This window comes from Equus asinus, chromosome 19, assembly GCF_041296235.1.
Source record: "Equus asinus isolate D_3611 breed Donkey chromosome 19, EquAss-T2T_v2, whole genome shotgun sequence".
NCBI classification, from domain to species: domain Eukaryota; kingdom Metazoa; phylum Chordata; class Mammalia; order Perissodactyla; family Equidae; genus Equus; species Equus asinus.
Genome location: NC_091808.1, coordinates 27,445,985 through 27,465,017, shown reverse-complemented (window position 1 = coordinate 27,465,017; position 19,033 = coordinate 27,445,985). Strand labels below are relative to the sequence as shown.

The 19,033-nt window shown below is 36.5% G+C and overlaps 1 protein-coding gene and 1 long non-coding RNA gene across 19 annotated transcripts in view; one reads left to right on the top strand and one right to left on the bottom strand.

Moving 5' to 3' along the window:
- Positions 1–74: 74 nt before the first annotated feature.
- The window catches only part of KANSL1L (KAT8 regulatory NSL complex subunit 1 like), a 138,463-nt gene continuing 119,504 nt past the window's right edge, over positions 75–19,033 (bottom strand). For 14 of the 18 annotated variants that reach the window (XM_070489856.1, XM_070489857.1, XM_070489864.1 and 11 more), the window contains 7 exons: positions 10,352–10,480; positions 8,239–8,357; positions 7,310–7,434; positions 5,770–5,824; positions 3,885–3,997; positions 2,621–2,789; positions 75–1,751 (listed from right to left, as the gene is read on the bottom strand). In XM_070489856.1, coding sequence (XP_070345957.1) covers positions 1,521–1,751; positions 2,621–2,789; positions 3,885–3,997; positions 5,770–5,824; positions 7,310–7,434; positions 8,239–8,357; positions 10,352–10,480 — 941 coding nt within the window. In that variant the 3' untranslated portion in view covers positions 75–1,520. The remainder of the gene's footprint in view (positions 1,752–2,620; positions 2,790–3,884; positions 3,998–5,769; positions 5,825–7,309; positions 7,435–8,238; positions 8,358–10,351; positions 10,481–19,033) is intronic. The other 4 variants (XM_070489861.1, XM_070489862.1, XM_070489863.1 and 1 more) reach the window with 1 other exon arrangement.
- LOC139041069 (uncharacterized) lies at positions 1,634–18,874 on the top strand. Its single transcript, XR_011495596.1, has 2 exons — positions 1,634–1,772; positions 17,302–18,874. It is a non-coding gene; the product is annotated as an uncharacterized lncRNA (long non-coding RNA).

Here is a 19,033-nt window from a genome sequence, read left to right as displayed (position 1 = left end):
TTTATTTTGGCTTAGAAGAGGTTTGTGCCATCAACAGGAGGCGTTTAATCAAATCAATCAGACAACACGAGGCATACAGAAATAACTTTAATTAAAAAGCTTACATAGAAGATTATAATATCAGACATGACAGAAAGATTTGAGTTTATTTGCCTGGACAACTTGGGTTTGTCTGGCTTTTCTTTTCTTTTTGTAAAAAATAAATGTACAGTAAAACTACAAACAAAAATTTGTCAGTATTGAATTTGAATTTTTTTTTCTCTTTAAAGGGACTAGTATAATTTTTGATCCCTAAAAAAACTTGTGTCAAATGCCCCAGACTAGGCCAGATGGCCAGGATTGTCAGTTATGTGGGTATTACAACTTGGATAACCTTTTTACATGAGAAAAAGCGATTCATATAAATCGTCATCAACTTTTACGTAGAAAAAAATGATGTAACAGCTTCAAAAGGAATTTTCCTTAATATACACTCCAGTATCCAATATTGAAGCATTATCCTTTGAAAAATTTTAATTACCACTCTAGGATACAAGTAAGAATAAATGCTTGTTTGAATAGAGTAAGCTATGGTAAGGAATGACCACATTAACTAAAAATACAACAATACTTTTTATCCTGATAGGAGTTTCCTGTGTGTTGTCCGTTTTAAGTTGGTGTCTTCTCTTCATGAGATAGATACATAAAGTAGATAAAACCCAAATGGGTTTTAGAAGATGGGATAATTTTAAAATACACCAATATTTAACTCTCCTTTGCTTGTCTTATTTTGTTAGGAGTGAACACACAATTGTGTTTAGTCCAAGAGATATCAGTGATTTCAAATAAAGGAGTATTGTGTTATCTGGTATAGAAATTTCCATAAATATCTTCTACTACTGGTTAAACGTTAAAAAAATTCCCTCTCCACAGTCAAGACTGTCAGATGTCCATTATCATTGGAAACCTGTGCTTCTTTATTACTACTGCAGCTTAATATTTCATAGGGTAGTTCATATATGCATTTTCAAGTGGAGTGGTCACTGCCAGTGGTTTTAAAACAATATATGTGTGTGTATGTATGTATACTCTATACACACATATTTGTATATTCTAGTGTATTTCTGAGGCAATTTAATGAATTACCATGTGTAGAAAAAAGGGCTGTCATTTGATGCACAGGCATGTGTGTATATATGTGTGTATGCATGTGTGAGTGTGAAGTCTTTTAAAAGTTATTTACTCAGTAATGTGATTTGACATCAGATTGCAGCAGTTAATTTTCTGGTGCTTGTGATTTGCATCATAAACACAAATGACTAGCACTTGTCTGTAGGTGAAAAGCTAGTTACTCCTGCGGTTCAGAAAGGAAACAGAGACATACCTTGCCTGTTTCGTAAACAGCATGAAAGATTAGTACGTGCAGTGCACGCTCTCACTCTGGAATTGTGACTGGAGGAGCTAGGGGGTGGAGAATGGGGCTCATTTTTTTCTCCTGTTTTCCATTCAGTTACAGGGTTTTCTTAACCTGTTCCCTCCTGTCACCTATTTTTTTTAACATGCGTAAGTCCTAGACCAGAGGGTGTGTACTCTTCCATTCCGTCTGCCTGCCTTTTTGGATGGTGGCCATTCTCTGATGCGTTGGGACAGAAGACTTCACTGAGGAAACTTGGGCTTGATTTTTCAGTCGGATCATTTTTTTCATCTTGGCATAATAAGGCTTCTGTGTCTTCATCCTTCAGTGGAAAAACCCGTCGTTCCCACCACAAAGACTGAAAGAGAAAACATTTTCAGTTAAGTTTCAACTAGTTTGTTTTGTTTAAATTCATGTATCAAGTGATCTGTAAATGTCAATTTTGTGATAACTATTGTTCTCTTCTTTAGCACATAAATGGGCAGATTTTCATTTGAACCTAAATATCTCGCAACTTAGAATGGAACACAGTGAGAATTGTTTAGGGACTTTGGGATTATCTCTTCACTTTGCCTCTTCCAAGAGGGGGAAGCGCTGCCCCAGGGCACTGGGCCTCATCTTCAGCCTGGGAGCACTCTGGGAACGCCTGTTTTACAGACGCCTATTACAGACGCCTATTGACTTCTCCGAGCTTTCTACAGTTTGCTTATTTCTCTAGTCTGCATTCTCGACATGGTTCTTTTCAAACACATACTTATGAAGAAAAGTGCGTGAACTTTATGGATGCAGTGGTGGAAAACACTTCCCTTGAGGTTAGAACGAGATTATGGGGAGATAGGTAAAAATCTTCTGTAAGAGGAGGAAGGGAAACAGCAGCTAACAATTTACTGTGTGCCAGGTGCTATTCTCTTTAATCAGATTTGTTTTGTAATGCAACTTTGATAGGGTCCTTTTTTCCTAAGATGTAAGTGAGCAGGTGAAATCAGGTACTGCCATGTTACATAAAAAGGTAAGAAGGGATCTGTGGTTAGTGCTGGCACGGGGATGCGGGGAGGCGGGGAGGTGGATCCTCCGACTCGTACCCAGCATTCTAGACTAAGAGTCGAAATGAATTTGTTACGTCAGGATGGAACCTTTATTTGCAACCAGCAGTTTCTGCAGACAAGTTTAAAAAAGACTGAAAGGCAATTAAAAGGGGGTTTAAATAATGATGTATATTACACTTACCTTGATTTCTTGACTTTCGCTTAATGAAGGTGAGCCCTGTGCACTCAGATCCTGGCTCTCTGAAGGAAGCTCAGCAGGACTGTCAGCAGCACAGAGCTGGCCACCACTAAAGTCAGGAGGGTATTCTTTCAAAAGCAGGTCCTGTCCTTCGACATTTTTACTGTAAGCTCTAGCAAGAAAGTATTTAATTATTTGTTACTTCTTGAGGTCCTAAGGTTTTATGAACAACCCAAGGTGTCATTAAGTCAATTTAACTTGGTAGGTTTTCTTTAAATAGTTCTGCCCAAAAGATTTTTAAAAATTCATCTGCTTATCTTAATGCTGTTATCTTCATATCTCAAAGACTTAAGTAGTACTTTATGAAATCTTCTGCCAGATTATAATAGTGGTTTTGGTTTGCATTTTTTTTTAAAAAAAAGGACAAGAAAGGACAGTTATTTGACCCTTGTAGTTTTTCTCTGATTACTGTAATGTCATCCACAAAGGACTCATTCACACTTTCCTCTGTACTTCTGGAAAGTTACATGTCTGGAATGTGGAGAAAAATAAGAATTGAATCTCATGTTAGAGACCTCATAACTCTTAGAATAAGGATCTACAACAACTCTGGCTATCTTGAGACTTAACCAGAGAAATGTGTTTTAACAATACTAATTAAGTGAGGGATGCTCCCTCAATAAAGTGACTACCAGATTTCAACATGATTTTGCTTTTTGACTTTTGGCTATATTAAAAAATACTCAAACGTAAATAATAAAATACCAGAGATTTTCTCAAATATATAATTACTAATTATGTTTTTAGGATTTCTACCCCCTTCTGTCAAAGTCATGTTCAAATTATTTTGACTGTTTGCTTTTTAGACTGAACAGTTTCCTTGAGTCTGTTTTTTAGAAGAACATTGTTTAAGTGGCTGTGTTACAATAGATTACCCGGAGTCTAATCCCTAGTGTTACGTCCAGTATTACAGCACACTGAAATGACCTACATTATCTAGGGAGAATTTTCACATTATTTAATTAAATCTACTATTCCAGAGGCTGACAACGTGAGAAATAGAGTGGTGTAAAACACAGAAACTCCTTTCATAAATAGCCCACATAGACTTTGAAGGTAAGCTCAGTAAATGCAGTATTTTGCTTCTAGTGCCCAAATAGCTAGTGGTACATTGGTCTGTTTTCTTCCTTTTTAGTGGGCGCTCTCATTATTCATGCAGAATTTTTGTTGTTTCTGTGGTTTTGGGTTTTAAATTTATGACACCTGCCTGTTGTTTCTTCTCTGCCACTTGCTCTGTTCCCAGAGTGACCATCTGGCTTGCTCTCTCTCTTCATATTTCTTGTGTCTTAAAGAGAAGACTTCATCAGAAAGATCTTCTATCTGTAATTAGAAATAAAAAGTTTTGCTTTTATCAGAAACATTTTGAAATATTACAACAGGTTTCAAACAATTCCTCATCAAGAGAACAATAGGAAGAAAACTCTAAAATAAATGCATTCTAACTCGAGAGAGTAAGTGTTACGAAATGAGCTTCAAATTCCTAAAAACAAGGAGTTAAAAACTTTTAAAAAATTTTTGTGTCATGGTTCAAGACTTACCTAGGTTACAAATAGGTTCACAGTGCTTTGCATTTCCATAAAATATTCTTAATACTTTATTTGTTCAGAAGTTTGTATTGATTGCCCATTATTGATTACACTGTTCTAGGAACATGTTAATATCAAAGAAAAGTGAAACTAATCAAGATAAATGAGAATTTAGCAAATGACTTATCTGGAGTTCTCAGACTGGTTGTGGTAGTTTAAGAATTTCGGTTTCCTGGCTAGGATCATTCAGAACTAGGGAAGAGTGCATTAAAAGAGGAAAAAGCATGCGGCTGGCCCTGTGGTGTGGTGATTAAGTCCAGCACGCTTCACTTTGGCTGCCCAGGTTTGCAGGTTCGGATCCTGGGCACAAACTTACACCACTTTCAAGCCATGCTGTGGCAGCGACCCACATACAAAATAGTGGAAGACTGGCACAGATGTTAGCGCAGGGTGAATCTTCCTCAGCAAAAAAAAAAAAAAAAAAAAAAAAAGGAAGATTGGCAATGGATGTTAGAGCGAATCTTCCTTACCAAAAAAAAAAGAGGAAAAGGTATTAAACAGGAAATTTTGCTAGTTGAAAAACACAATCAGTCGGCATAGAAAGACTGTGACAGAGACAAAATGTCTTCTATTTAATACTGCTTCCACAGATGATCACTTTGGAATTAGTGTGGTTATACAGTATTTTCCCCTGTAACTGTTGTCTTCATCTAAGTTTTACTCATACAGGTCCATGGTCCCTTTTCTTGCACTTCCAAAAATCTGAAAAAACAAGTTTTCATAATTCTTTCATGACATAGCCTGATCTGAAATGATGTGAGGCTGTTCCACTTCCTATAAATATTTCACTTATAGAAACATGAATATTATGAGAACTGCTCTAGGCTCCCTACGTGTATTACATGATGTACATACCACATTACTTTTCTAAAATCCAAAATTTTCCAAATTCAAAAGCAGTTTGTTTCCAAGATTTTGAATATGGCATTGTAGGCTTGAATATTAAGACTAAGTCTCCTCACACAGAAAAATATGACTAATACTGGGAATGAATGTAGACTATCTTAACAACTCATGTAAGCAAATGGTATATATAGATATATATATTTTTTAAAGATTTTTATTTTTCCTTTTTCTCCCAAAGCCCCCCCAGTACATAGTTGTGTATTTTTAGTTGTGAGTCCTTCTAATTGTGGCATGTGGGACGCCACCTCAGCATGGCCTGATGGGTGGTGCCATGTTGGTGCCCAGGATCCGAACCAGCGAAACCCTGGGCCGCGAAGCAGAGCGTGCGAACTTAACCACTCTGCCATGCGGCTGGCCCCGCAAATGGTATATTTTATTTTTGCTTTTCTTTATTCATTATTGTCTTTGCAGTCAAATTTTCACAAAAACGTTTTTCTAATCAAATTAACATCCTTAATGAAGAACTTTCTTTTCATAAGTGAAAGGAAAAAGTCAGTGGACGTTAAAGAGCTTCTATTTCCCTTTAGTTCTTCAAATATCAAGTTAAGCAGGCTTCGTGATAGATAAAGTGTAGTGATCCCATAAGTGAAAGCAACTTACCTCTTCTTCACCTAAATTATATTCATCCAGAGGCTGAAGAACAGTCATCCTCCAGCTGTTGAAGATACAAACCAATATCAAATAGCTTTTGTTAATCTGTCTAAATGTAGCAATTTTATTCTCTAAGGACAGCTAATGCAGTATTGTTTTCTTTCCTTGGGACTTCCATAATTCGAATGGTTGTACTTTAATACTTTGTTTTTTTAAAGAGAGAAAGTATTTGTATTATGAGTAAAGGACAAGTTAAAAATGAGGCTTTCCTTTGGGATTTAGTGAACAGTCTCCTGCATCGCTGCATTTTATACCTAAGAATGTATTAATTTAGAATTAAGTCAGCGGTATGCTGATAAACTGGCTCAGAAGAAACCACCCTGATTTGTAGCATGTGCCAGTTTCTTTGTGCGGAGACTCGCATCATGGCCTCTTGAGGTTAACAACTGCATCACAGGACTCCTCTGTTAAACAACCAGCTCAGCCAGCCAGCTTCCGCCGACCACTGTAAGTTCAAAACGCTGTTCGATAGAACAGCATAACCACAAAAGTTATTCCTTACTCATGTAGAACATATCACAGATTCTCTGTGGGAATTTTCATGATACCTCCTAGAGTATTAAAGGTTCTCCTAATACCTCAAAGTAATTATGAAATTAGCTAGAATCGAGACAGGCAGGAATTACTGTAGTTGTCACTCAGCTCATGTCTCTTTCTGGCCTCTTCTATCGCTTCTTCCTGGTGATAGATTCATATTCTTAAGAAAATTAAGAAACTTTCATCATTGTTAAAAGAGTGTGACTCACTTTGCTGCCAGTAGGCAGTGGATCTGTGTATGGCATTCAAGGACCTCCACAGTCTGGTTCTAACTTCTTTTCTACCTTTAACTTCCTTTATCGTCCTCCACAAAACGTCCTCTGACTGAGACTTGCACCGTTGTCCCTGCGCCTTTCTCGCGGTCTCCCTATGGAAATACCCTCGCCGTCCTCTCCCTCCTCCATGGACGTCCTCCCAGACTTTCCCACTCCTCTTTCTATTTGATGTGCTTATTGCTGACTCGGCAGTACATCAAAATCTGATTTTTCTTTTCACAGGTGTCACTGTCCTATGGTATGAATACTCCATGCAAAGGAGTTGCTTTCTTTGAACTCTTTGCAACCTTGTGCAGACCTCCATGTTAAAGAGCAAGGATGGTTACTGTAATTGTTTCCATCCCTAAAGTATCTTGTGCTATATACCTAATAGATATCTAATCTCACTGAATGAAACAAAGACTCCAAGAGTGCTAAAGGAAATAAGTCCTAGGAATTCCCAATTCTTAATAGAAACTGGGAAGTACAGTTGTGATACTAAATGGCACTTTTTTCCAATGTGAGTAATGGAAAGGTTTGTTTCACCATTTTCCCTCCGTGGTTATACAAGTGGAAGGAATAGGGAAGGGGGCATCTTCTTTTCAGTAATTAAAATTTTAACTTCACTCTAAAAGTTTAAGTAAGTTTATTCAAGAAAAAGAAGGAAGAAAAAAGATAAAAAGATGTATTATACATACCTTGGAGTAAGTATTTCCTTATATTGGAGTTTCTCTAACTTAGCTGGGGCCACTAATGACATGGGAATCACAATATTATCTATGTCATAGGAGCTCTCACTTCGCAATCTCCGTCGTGCAGTATTCTGCAAAATAGGATTACAGCAGGATCTAGTTAGCTGTGATGATACTCTCCTTTCATGAGTTATAGAAAGAGAATATGGCAGTGCACCTGTGACAAGTTGTATAAATACATTGTTATAAAATGTTAAGAAAAACAGGAAAGAATACCTGTCTTCTATAAACCAACACAATCCTTTTGGGCAGGTATGCAGTGTACGTTTGTGTGTGCACCCATACAAGCCTATTTTTAATAGCATAAAAAAAATGAATGCCTTAACATGCAAAACTCTTATCAGAAAAGATTAGCATAAAGCACCCTAGATGTCAATGGGATGATCGTTTAACAGACTCTCTTTATTAGGAGAGTCTCTGAAATATTTGGTGAGCCATTTAGCAAAGATGATTATTACAGTCTTCATGTATGTGTTCCTGGTCCCTGGGCATCACACTGGCCTTTGTAAACCCTCCCACCTTTCGACTTCTCCTCCCTGACCAGATAAAACACGGAACAGAATGAGAACAATAAGTGCTGAAATCTTATTAGTAAGATGATACTTAGCCTCAGATTAAGGAGTACGGATGGTTATGATTAAGTTTTTAACACAGAAAAAAAAAAGCCATAACCAAGGGTTAGTGAACAATTAACTCCCCAGTAAAAAAGTTTAATCAAATGTGTTGCTTCCTAATAAGACAGTTCTAAATATGCTAATATGTACTAGTAAATAAAGCTGTAATAGATTAATAAAATATTCCATATTTTTTTCAAATCAGCTGGTTTAAAAGTCTATAAATAAGCAATTTTAGAGTTCAGTATACAAAAAACCTACTTGTGATGATGAATTCTGGGTTCTTGATATAACGCTGACATTAGTAACAGCAGTAAAATTGCTGTGGGATCCTGGTTCTGTAGGTTGAAAAGCAAATTCTTCAAACCTAGTTCTTTCTCCTGCCATGGAGAGATCCATTGAGAATGTCATACATTACACATGACTGATAGGTATTAGAATTATTTTCCTAGTTAGGTGACATTTGATTCCTTATCTGTTCATTTGTTTCACTACTTTTAAAATTCATCTATCAAAAAACAAAACAAAATTTAAGGAAGAAAATATCCACAGTCCTGGCATAACTATTTCCATTAGTTTTAGTCCAATACATCGCATATTCCTTTTTTAATAAGCTCACCTCTCCTTTACTCTGTGCATGTTTCTGTAACTTGGAGGTTGACCCTCCAAGACTTAACCTCTTTAATTTTCTTATCTATTCCCTCATTTTTGCACATCTTTGACTTTGTTATACTTTCTGGGAGATTTCCTTAACTTCTGATCATTCTATTAATTTTTGAAAGTTTTCTATTAAAGTACTAATTTCTAAAAGTTCTTATTCTCTGTTACTCTTTTTTTTTTAAATAGCATCCTGTTCTTAGTTCATGGATGAAGTTTTTCTCTCAGGATATTAATTAGTAGTTTAGTTCTATTGTTGGTATTTTCTGAGTTTCTTCCACCTTCCTTTTTTCTGTTTTGTTTTGGTTCCCTGTTTGTGAGTATATATTTATTCATTTATTTACTTCCCTTGTTTATTTTACTTTAGCACAAATCTTAAAAAGTAGTATTTTTCTGTGTAATGTAAAATCTAATACGCAATCCACATGTACGTTTCTCAAGTTGTTAAAAAACGTCCTCTATGGGTCGTAGTTTCTTCACATCAGTGCACATGCTGAAGTTGGGTATTGTCTCCTAAGTTTCTTATAATTTATAAGAGTTCAAGTTCATGACATTGACTTGTTAAATAAGACTAGACCAGGTGTCCTGGACTTTAGGGAGCTGTCTGGTTACTTTGTAGTACAGCATTTTACTTGTTCTTCTGTCCCTGCATTTGCATCAAACACTAAGTTAGAACTATCAGTTCAAGTAAAACATTTTACATTTTAGGTAATGTGTATTTCATAGTGCATCTTGTTAAGAGATACAAGTTTCCCTGTTTCAGCACGTGTATGAAAGTTCCTCAAAAGCCAGGTGACTCTTGGTTGTCTTAAGAGTGAAGCACTAAAAAGCATAGTGGTCTCTGGACGAGGGGTTGGAGTTGGTTAATTTTGTGCCGCACTAGTTTATGAGACAGTGATTATCGGGTAGTGAGTTGGTCTATTATGGTGGGATTACTGGAGACAGCAGAGATAAATGTGTTAAATCAATCACATATAAATCCAGTCCAGTACATCTTGGATGAAATTAGTTTCTGATTTATTGGTACATTGACATATTACATCTGGGGAATACTTGACCAGTGTATATAGTGTTATATCCAGTGGAACAATGAACAAGAACCAAAAGAGTATATAGATAATTTGCTATTTAATATATTTCCAGTTAAGTTTTTTTAATCATTATTTGCAATAATTATGGAAACTATCCTGTCCCAAATTCCTACAATAAACCCCACCTTGTATTACTAGAAGATATTTCTGTTGATCATCTTGGAACTATAAATTCCTAAGGGAAACTGAACTACGTGGTTGAGTTACCTTTGAATCTCATCTAATTTCTCAAAATTCTGAAGAAGCTTCAGTGAATCGACACCTCCACAGTAGGTACCAGAAATGGTAATAAATTTCTTTAAGGCAACCTTGTACTGACATATTTTGAGTCAAGAACAGAACCTTGGAGACTAAGTCCTGTCCAGGAGGACAGCTGGTAGAAGACAACTCGAGGCAGGGAACATAGGAAGGAAATCCTCAACTGCCACACAGTGGATGGAAGCCCAGTCCACACGTAATTCTGAATTGACTACATGAATATGCTGTCTAATGCCCGGAGGACCGTGGATGTTCTGTGCAGTGACTCTTCTGGATTATTGACTCCCACGGGGCAGGAGTTCTTTGGACATCAGGATTTTTTATTTTCAGTTTTTAGTTCTAGTGCTCATATCCTCATTTTAACCTACCTAATGCTGTTTCACTCAAGTGTCTTTTCTTCCTTCCCTGTAACAGCTGTGCAGAAGATTCTGACCTTATCTGAGGCTTGCAAGTAGGAGAATACCCATTCCTCCATTGATTCAGAGAAGTATTATGTACTAAAACAAATGGAAAGAAAGGAAATGTGATGTTTTAGTTCCTTAACACAAACAGATAATGAACATGTTAATCTGTCTTTACTTATATAACATTGCAGAATTTTAATATACTAGATCAAAATTACATGCAATGAAATACTGATGTATCAAGATGGAATATTCCTAAACTGAAAATACCCAGAGTAAGATTTCTTAAAAACATCTTCAGGAAATGCCCAATTTCCTGTATTTGCTTGATTACTTGAAGGGGATGAAAAGGTAAAGTGATCTGTTCTCAAAGTCTTAATTACAGATTTTTATAGAGACGATTGGTTCACATCTGTAAATCCTGGCTGAATTTGATCTGGATCTGTATGTTAGTTTCTGCTCACCCTTAAATCTGGAGATAATTCAGGACCAAGTAAGACTCTACAGAATCAGAACAGACTGGGACTTCTGGAGAGCCAGGACCAATTCCATCCACCTCTGAGAGTGACTAGCACCATTCTTTCACTGTTTTAAAACAATGAGTTTTTTAAAACTTTAAGTCACTTAATATCTCTTTGCCTTGGTTGTCGTATCTATAAAATAGGAATAAGAGCAGCTATCCTGGGATTATGAGGATTAAATGAATTGATTTCTGTAGCAGACATTAGAAGGATATCTGACATGCTAAGAATTCATTAAATGTTAGTTTCATCATGATTATTGTTGTCTGTGTGAACCCCAAGTTTCCAGTACTACATTAGTAACCAAACTGGCTTCTTTCTTGAAGGGTTTGGAGATGTGGAAAGGAATAGAAAAAAGAAATGTAGGCTGAAGTGCCGGATTCTCACCAACACTGGAAAAAAGAGCATGGCCTACCACCAGTGACCCGGGCTTTGATTTCAAGATGGCAAAGCACCCTACAAACGTTAGACAAAATTTTTACATACACAGACACATGCACAGACCTGCCCATACACATCCACATTAGCAAGCGAAAAAAGGAACTTGTAAGTAGAGCAGAATTTGTGAGGAATCTCTGAAAGACTAATACCAATATGGAATTTGACTGAAGAGCAAACTCAGCGCAGGAGGCCGTGGGAAAGTACTGCCAAAAAGATGTGATCAACACCAAAGGGGCTGCAGACCTGGAGGAAAGGGAAACTGGGAGCAGGACAGCTGTCTGGTGCAACTGCAGGCTGGCTACACGTGTTGATACCTCAGGCGGGCTTCTTGATGAGATTTACAGATAAAATCTGAGAGCCTTGAAGAGAGAAATGGGTGGAGAGAGAAGGCAATGTGCCCCACTTTGAAACCTGCCCTGCCCCTCCCCAGCTGCCTCTGAAAATAGGAATGCAAATCGGCCCCTTCCATGACAAGGGTCCCATAAGTAGCTGTGGCAGGTTAGCCTTAACAGCGACTCTCTCCTGTAAATACGAGCACACAACCAGGACTCCAAAACATGCTGACACCAAGAAACAAATGAGGTGCAAACAAATGCAAGAACCATCTCAAGAAATAGTTAATGGGTTCACAGAATACACGTTAATAGGTTTTTAAAGCAACTAATATTGCCTAGGGAAATCTCAGAAATGGAGAATTGCTTAAATTTAAAAACAAAATAATCACCAACTGAGCTGAATAGAATGGACACAGCTGAAACTGACAATCATTGGGTTGGAAGAGAAATCCACAACTCAAAGGAATAGAATGATGGAAAATATGAAAGAAAAAAAGGAAGACAAACTGAATTGGGGTAAGAGAGGAGAGGATAGAATGAATGGGAGGCAAAATTCAAAGAAATGATAGCCAAAAACGTTTTCAGAATCGATGTTAACCGTAAGATTTCAAGGAGTGTCAAACAAAGCAAATGAAAAAAAATTACACAGTACATGACAATGAAGCTATCCTAAAAGTTACCAGAGAAGGAATAAAAAGTACTGCAAAGGAATGAGAATGAGGTTCACATGAAGCAAAACTAGATGCAGGAAAACTGACTTCAAAGAGCTCAGGGGAAATGTTAGGCAGAATTCTAAGATGTCCCCCAAGATTTCTTACCACCCCAAAAAAGGAATGCGGAGAAAGATGTTAAATAGGAAAATAAGATGGCAGGCGTAATTCTCAACTCATTGCTAAGAAAGGGTAACCAGAATTGTGAGAGGTTTTAAAATGTGTATGTGCCTGGCACGTGGTTCCAGTAGTGCCTACATTTGTTTGAATGGAAACATTTTTGGAGTATTGAAGCAAATTCCAGACAATTTACCCTTCTAAAAGCTATTCACCACTCTCCTTAAAGCACATCTAACTTTGTGAAGAAAACAACCTTCACATAGGTGATACTTTTTATTGAGTTTTACTCAAAAATTTTCTTTACATTTATCATTCTTACTCTTTTGTATCTTGCAAGGTTACAATGGACTCTTGAAACAGTAGGAAATACATGATAATTCAGAATCTAACTGCACACATTCTGCTTACCTGTCTGTCTATAATCACCCTCCCAGACCTTCCATTCTTGCTTTCCCAAATCCTCTCCTGGATTCCATCCTAAAACCCCACCTTGACCCGGTCTTGTATTTCTCCTGCTTTCCCTTTCTCCCTTTCATTCATTCATTCAGCAGCTTTGTAGAGAGCCAGTTACACGCTGGGCACTGTTACAGCTCGGGGTCACAGTGGTGAGCAAAAACAGCCACACTCCCTGCCCTTGATGTAATTTACAAGCACTATCTTAAAAACTGCAACTAATGTGATAGAGAAGTACTATTGAGAGAAGTTATGAGAGTACATAATAGAGAACTAGCAAGAGAGCCCTAGCAAAGGCTTCCCCAGATAAAGTGATCGATTTCACAAATGAACAGCAGCAGCTGATGGCAAAGGGAAGGAAAGAATGGTACATCCAATGGCCCAAGGCAGCAGGGAGCAGGGTGGATCTGGCACCTGAACAGCAGCTGGTAGCGGAGAGTAAGATGTGAAAAACTACCAAAAGGCAGCCAGCCTAGACAGGCAGAGTTTTAGGGGTCCTCTTTGGAGACTTGTCTCTGTCAAATGTTTCAAAGGAATGGAGGTGGGGATCAGGTGTGAGAATTAGATTCGCATTTTGAAAAGATCACAGGGATTGGAGGGAAAAATTGATTAGACTATTTCAGCAGTATAGATGAGGGATCATTAGATTGGACTGTGAAAGGGGTAGAAAAGATAGAGCAGCAGATTTGAAATGAGATGGTGTTGACAATTGGTTTAGATATGAAGTGTGGGTGAAGGCTGAGTCCTAGATTTCTGGCTTGCTTATGTGGGTTGTACTATTCTTTTGCCTGGCCACACTAAAAAACAACTTTATTTTGACATAATTTCAGACTTAAGAAAACCTGCAATCGTGCAAAGAACTCCTATATTCTCTTTACTCAGATTGCCCAAATGTTAACATTTTGTCACATTTGCTTTATCTTTCTCAGCTCTGATGAAATGAAGTTGCGGACATGATGCCCCTCTACTCTGAATACCTCCATATGTTTCAATAAATACATCCAATATTTCAAAAACAAGTGCATTCTCTTATATAGCCACATGGTCAAAATCCAGAAATTAATACTATTAGGTAACTGTAGACCTTATTCAAATTTCATCAATTATTCCTATACTATTCTTTATAGAAAATTCTGCTCACTCGCATTCACTTGTCAGGTCTCCAAAGTCGTCTTGTGTCCGAAGCAGTTCCACTGCCTTGTCTCTCGTGACTGAATATTTTGATGAGTACGGACCCTTAAGTTGGCTTTATCTGGTATTTCTCATGATTTGCAATTAATCTATTCACTCTTCAGTCCTCTACAATTCTCCTTTTCCTACTTCCTTTTTACCTGAAGTCAGCAGTGCTGTTGTAATTGCCAACTCTAACGGACACTACAGATGAAGTCCAAGCTCTGGCAGAGCACACAAACCTCCATCTACTCGCCTTCACAGTTTACCCTGCATGAATCCCAGGCGAAGCGTATACCTGAACACATCACACCATTGTAAAACCTTATCATTCAATAAGGGCCAACAATATTTGAATCACCTGGGATCTTGTTGGAAATGCAGAATGTCAGACCCTATTCCACTTACTGAGTCTAAGGCTATTCCCCAAGTCATTTGAGAAGCTGATTTGGAACACTTCCCTCTTCTTCCTCTAACTTGGAATGAAGTACATAAAGTTACCGTTGGTATCGTCTTTCTGGAGTTCCTTGTCTTGTTCTTTTTCCCAACAGCCTTAACATCTCCCTCTGCCTTCCCTTAGGCAGGATTATCCACGCCCTCTTTTTAGAACACCTGTATCGTGTCTGTGCTCATCACATCATTTAATAGTTATTGGTGTGTCTGTTCCCCTGTAAGATTTTAATTCCTTTGACTTCCTGTGATTCTCCCTTGATTCTTCAGCACTTAACAGTCTGCCTGCCCACAGAGGTTGCTCAATAGATGCTGGACTCTAGTTTCACTTAATTCTGTAGAAATCTTTAACAGTAAAAATAAAAAACTAATGACCAGCTATTTAAGACAGATATTTACATAGGATGAAAACTAATTAATGCTTAATTATCTGTGTTGGGAATGGTATGGAATGAGAAAATAGGGGAGAGACTGGGATACAAAATGCGTCACTGATTTGCCTAATATGACTGCAGCATTCAACTCAAATGTCTTCCATTCCTAACTCTTAATTTCCTATTAACTAACATGTCATTACATTATTGATACATTACTATTAATTTTGTGTCTAACACATTTACATTGCCCTTTTTATTTTTTGAGGAAAATTAGCCCTGAGCTAACATCTGCCACCAATCCTCCTCTTTTTACTGAGGAAGACTGGCCCTGAGCTAACATCCGTGCCCATCTTCCTCTCCTTTATATGTAGGATGCCTGCTACAGCATGGCTTGATAAGCAGTGCATGGGTGCCTAAGTCCGTGCCCAGGATCTGAACTGGCAAACTCCAGGCTGCCAAATCGGAACGTGTAAACTTAACCACTACGCCACTGGGCCAGCCCCAGCCCTATTTTTTAAGTCAGATAAATAACACCAACATTAGAGGAAATGTAATCATCTAATCTCACTCATCTCATAGCATATAACTTCATTTTTGCATATTCCTTTTCAGTCATAGGTACATACATTTCATATTCATATTCCAAATGTTACAATTTCTACTTGTATATATGTATAATTGTAATTTTTTAATCTGATAACTTCATTATTTTTTAAGATGCTTGTCTAACATTCCTCTGATTAGAGACAGTACCATTTAACTGTTCCTTAGCTGTTTAGACCTAATTGTTATCATATTATTTCTATTATGGACATTCTTAAAATAATCATCTTTGTGCATATATTTTTTTCTTTTTTTAAAAAAATTTAGTCTCAGGATAAATTTCAGGGAGAATTATATCATGAAAAAACATAACCTATATTTTCCTGTACTTATTTAGTCTTTTCCCCTAAGTATAGGCAATTCTTCCTTGTCCTTAGTGCTTTCATTTTTTTTCTCTCTTTAAATGTTTTTTTTGTTGTTATTCAAATTACGGTAACATTGGTTTATAATATTATATAAATTTCAGGTGTACATTGTAATACAGTTTTAATTCTGTGTAGACTACATCATGTTCACCACCCAAAGCCTAATTACAGTTCGTCACCACACACATGTGCCTAATCACCCGTTTCCCCTCTAGTAACCACTTGTTAACTTCTTAGTGTGGAAAAATTTCAACAAACACAAATGGAGACTAGAATAGTGAACTCCCATGCACCTGTCATTCAGCATTAACAATTTCAAACTCATGACCAATCTTGTTTCATCTCCCCACCCCTGCTTTTTGCTGAGTATTTTAAAGCCAATCGCAGACACCTTATCTTGCCATCTCCATATGTGTCACCTTGACTCTAACAAACAGATCAAGTGTGTGTGTGTATTTATGCAACCACACCATTACTACAGCTAACAAAATTAACAATTCATTAGTACCCAACAGCCAGTCCATGTTCACATTTCTCTGGTTGTTCAAAAACTGTGTTTGTGTGTATACAGCTGAGTTGTTCAAATCAGATCCCAAAAAGGGTTGCATTTGGTCGACAGAAGAATAAACACTTGTACATAGTCATAAATATACCATATGTAGAAGGAAAACTTTATGTTTTTATATAATTTAACATTCTCTGATTTCCCACCTTTACATGAACTTACATAATAAAAGCTATGTATTCCACTGTGTTAAACAGTCAACCACATCCCTATTGTGCTCTTCAACTTGCTCCCAGTTTTTCACGATTACAAATAACATTAAGATGAATATATCTGTGCATCAAGGCAGTTGCATATTTAGGATTAGACTAGGTTCTTGGAAATGGATTGCTGGATCAGAATAGAGAACCAACAGTTTAGTAAACATTCATTGTGAGGAAATAAATGCAGTTTTTTCCTCAATGAGTTTATTTAAAAAACACGTAGTTTAAAGGCCTTGTCATGCGTTTCAGAGTACTTCCCAAGAGACTTGTATCAATTCTTAATGCTACCTGAAATCTTTGACGGTCCTGTTTTCACTACATAGTCTTGCCAGAATTGATTATAATGTTTAAACTTCTTAATGTAATCGGAAAAAACAGTAAATATTTAGCACAGTGTCTGGTACATAAGCGCTCAGTGAATGTTAGCTATTATCGTTTCCCTTATCATTAAATACACCTGGTTTTCCTTCTAATTCTTTGAAGATATTTTTAAGATTTCACTCTTTAATCATTTGGAATGTATTTTAATGTTCATCCATCTTACATTTGTTTTAATGTGCTCTATGAGGCAGAGATCTCATTTTATTTTATTTTTTTCCAGAAAGTCATTATTTAATGCCACTGATTACGGAAGAAACCTGGTTGTTTAAAGCATGGACTCTGAGCCAGACTGGTTGGATTTGAATCCTGGCTCAACTGTGATTGGGGGAAGTCAGTCAAGGAGAAACATAATAATAATACCTACCTTATAGGGTTGTGCAGATTAAAGTAATTAACAAATATAAAGCCTTTTGGCCAGTGCTGGCATGTAAGGAATGCTTCGTAAGAACTGTTTGTTGGCACAATTTACTGATCAGGCCATCCTTTCCACACTGATAGGAAATACCACCTTTATCATATAATGAGCCCTTGGGTCTATCGCTAGGCTTTGATTAGTTCCCTTACTCTGGCTTCCATCAGTACCACAACACTTTAATAGTTACAGCTTTATAAATATACATAGATACATACTTATGTATATTTATACATATACATAATATTATAAATATACATAGATATTTATAAATACAAATATACAAAGATACAGATGATATCTGACATCTTATTGATCTTTTAAAAATTTTATTGGCTATTTAACTTTCTCTCTGAGATAAACTTAAGAATAACTTTGTTCCAAAAGAAGAATATGTGATTCTGATTAGATTCTGATTAGAATTACATTATAAATTAATTTGGGGAAAATTGACATCTTAAGTCACAATGCTATCTTCTGACAGGAACAGGGTATTTCTCTCCATGTAGGCACACCCTCATATTCCTCAGTAAACTTTTGAAGTTTTCCTCATGTAGGTCCCTGAAGTTTAATCTTAGATATTTCATATTTTCATTATCAGTATGTCTAGGATAATTTAGTCTTTTACATATTCTAACTGGTTATTACTGGCATTTATATAAGCTACTGATTTTCATAAATGTATTTTAAAATCTCCTACCTTTCAGGACTCCAGTTCTAACAGGCATTCAGGTAATTCTTGAATTTTTGAGGTAGATGATTATTTCATCTGGAAATGTATGACTTTTTGATGTTGAGAAGATTTTAGCTTTGCACATAGTCAAAATATGTTGATGTTTTTCTGTCTTCTTCTGATTGCTTCCAAGCATAGACAATGTCCCCACACTCCCATTCAGAGTACTCATAAACGTTTCATTATAAATCTTCAAGTTTTTTGTAATTTTAGAGTTTTATGTAAAATTCGTGGAACTAGAATTTATTCTGATACATGATATGAAATAAGTGTGAAACTCTACCCTCAAATACTAACAATACTGTTTATTGACTAGTTCTCCAATTTCTTATTGATTTACAATTCTTCCCTTATATAATAAATAAGCTTTGTCTCCGCCTCATCATGGATCCATTTTCCTAAATGTAAGCAAAACAGAATCTACACCAAGAGATTTTTGTCATGTTTCCATATGTGGTTAGGCTAGATTCTCTCAATGTTTTTTCTAGCAATTCCTTTTATAGTCTCCTTTTTATTCATCCCAATGGGCTTAAGAATTGTTTTGTTAAGTTAACCAAATTCTATTACAACTTGAAGCTACATTGCATTAAATATGTAAACCAACAGGAAGAATTAATATCTTTATTAATCTTACCATCCAGGAATGCTGTTTCTCCATGTTTATTTAAATTTCTATTAATTTATCAATAACATTTCATAATTTTCATTCAATAAGTATCACACATTTATTTTAGGATTACTCCTGTAAATTTTTCTATTTGCGTGTGGTGTGATTTGTAAAACATGAATATTAAAAATTAAGGATTT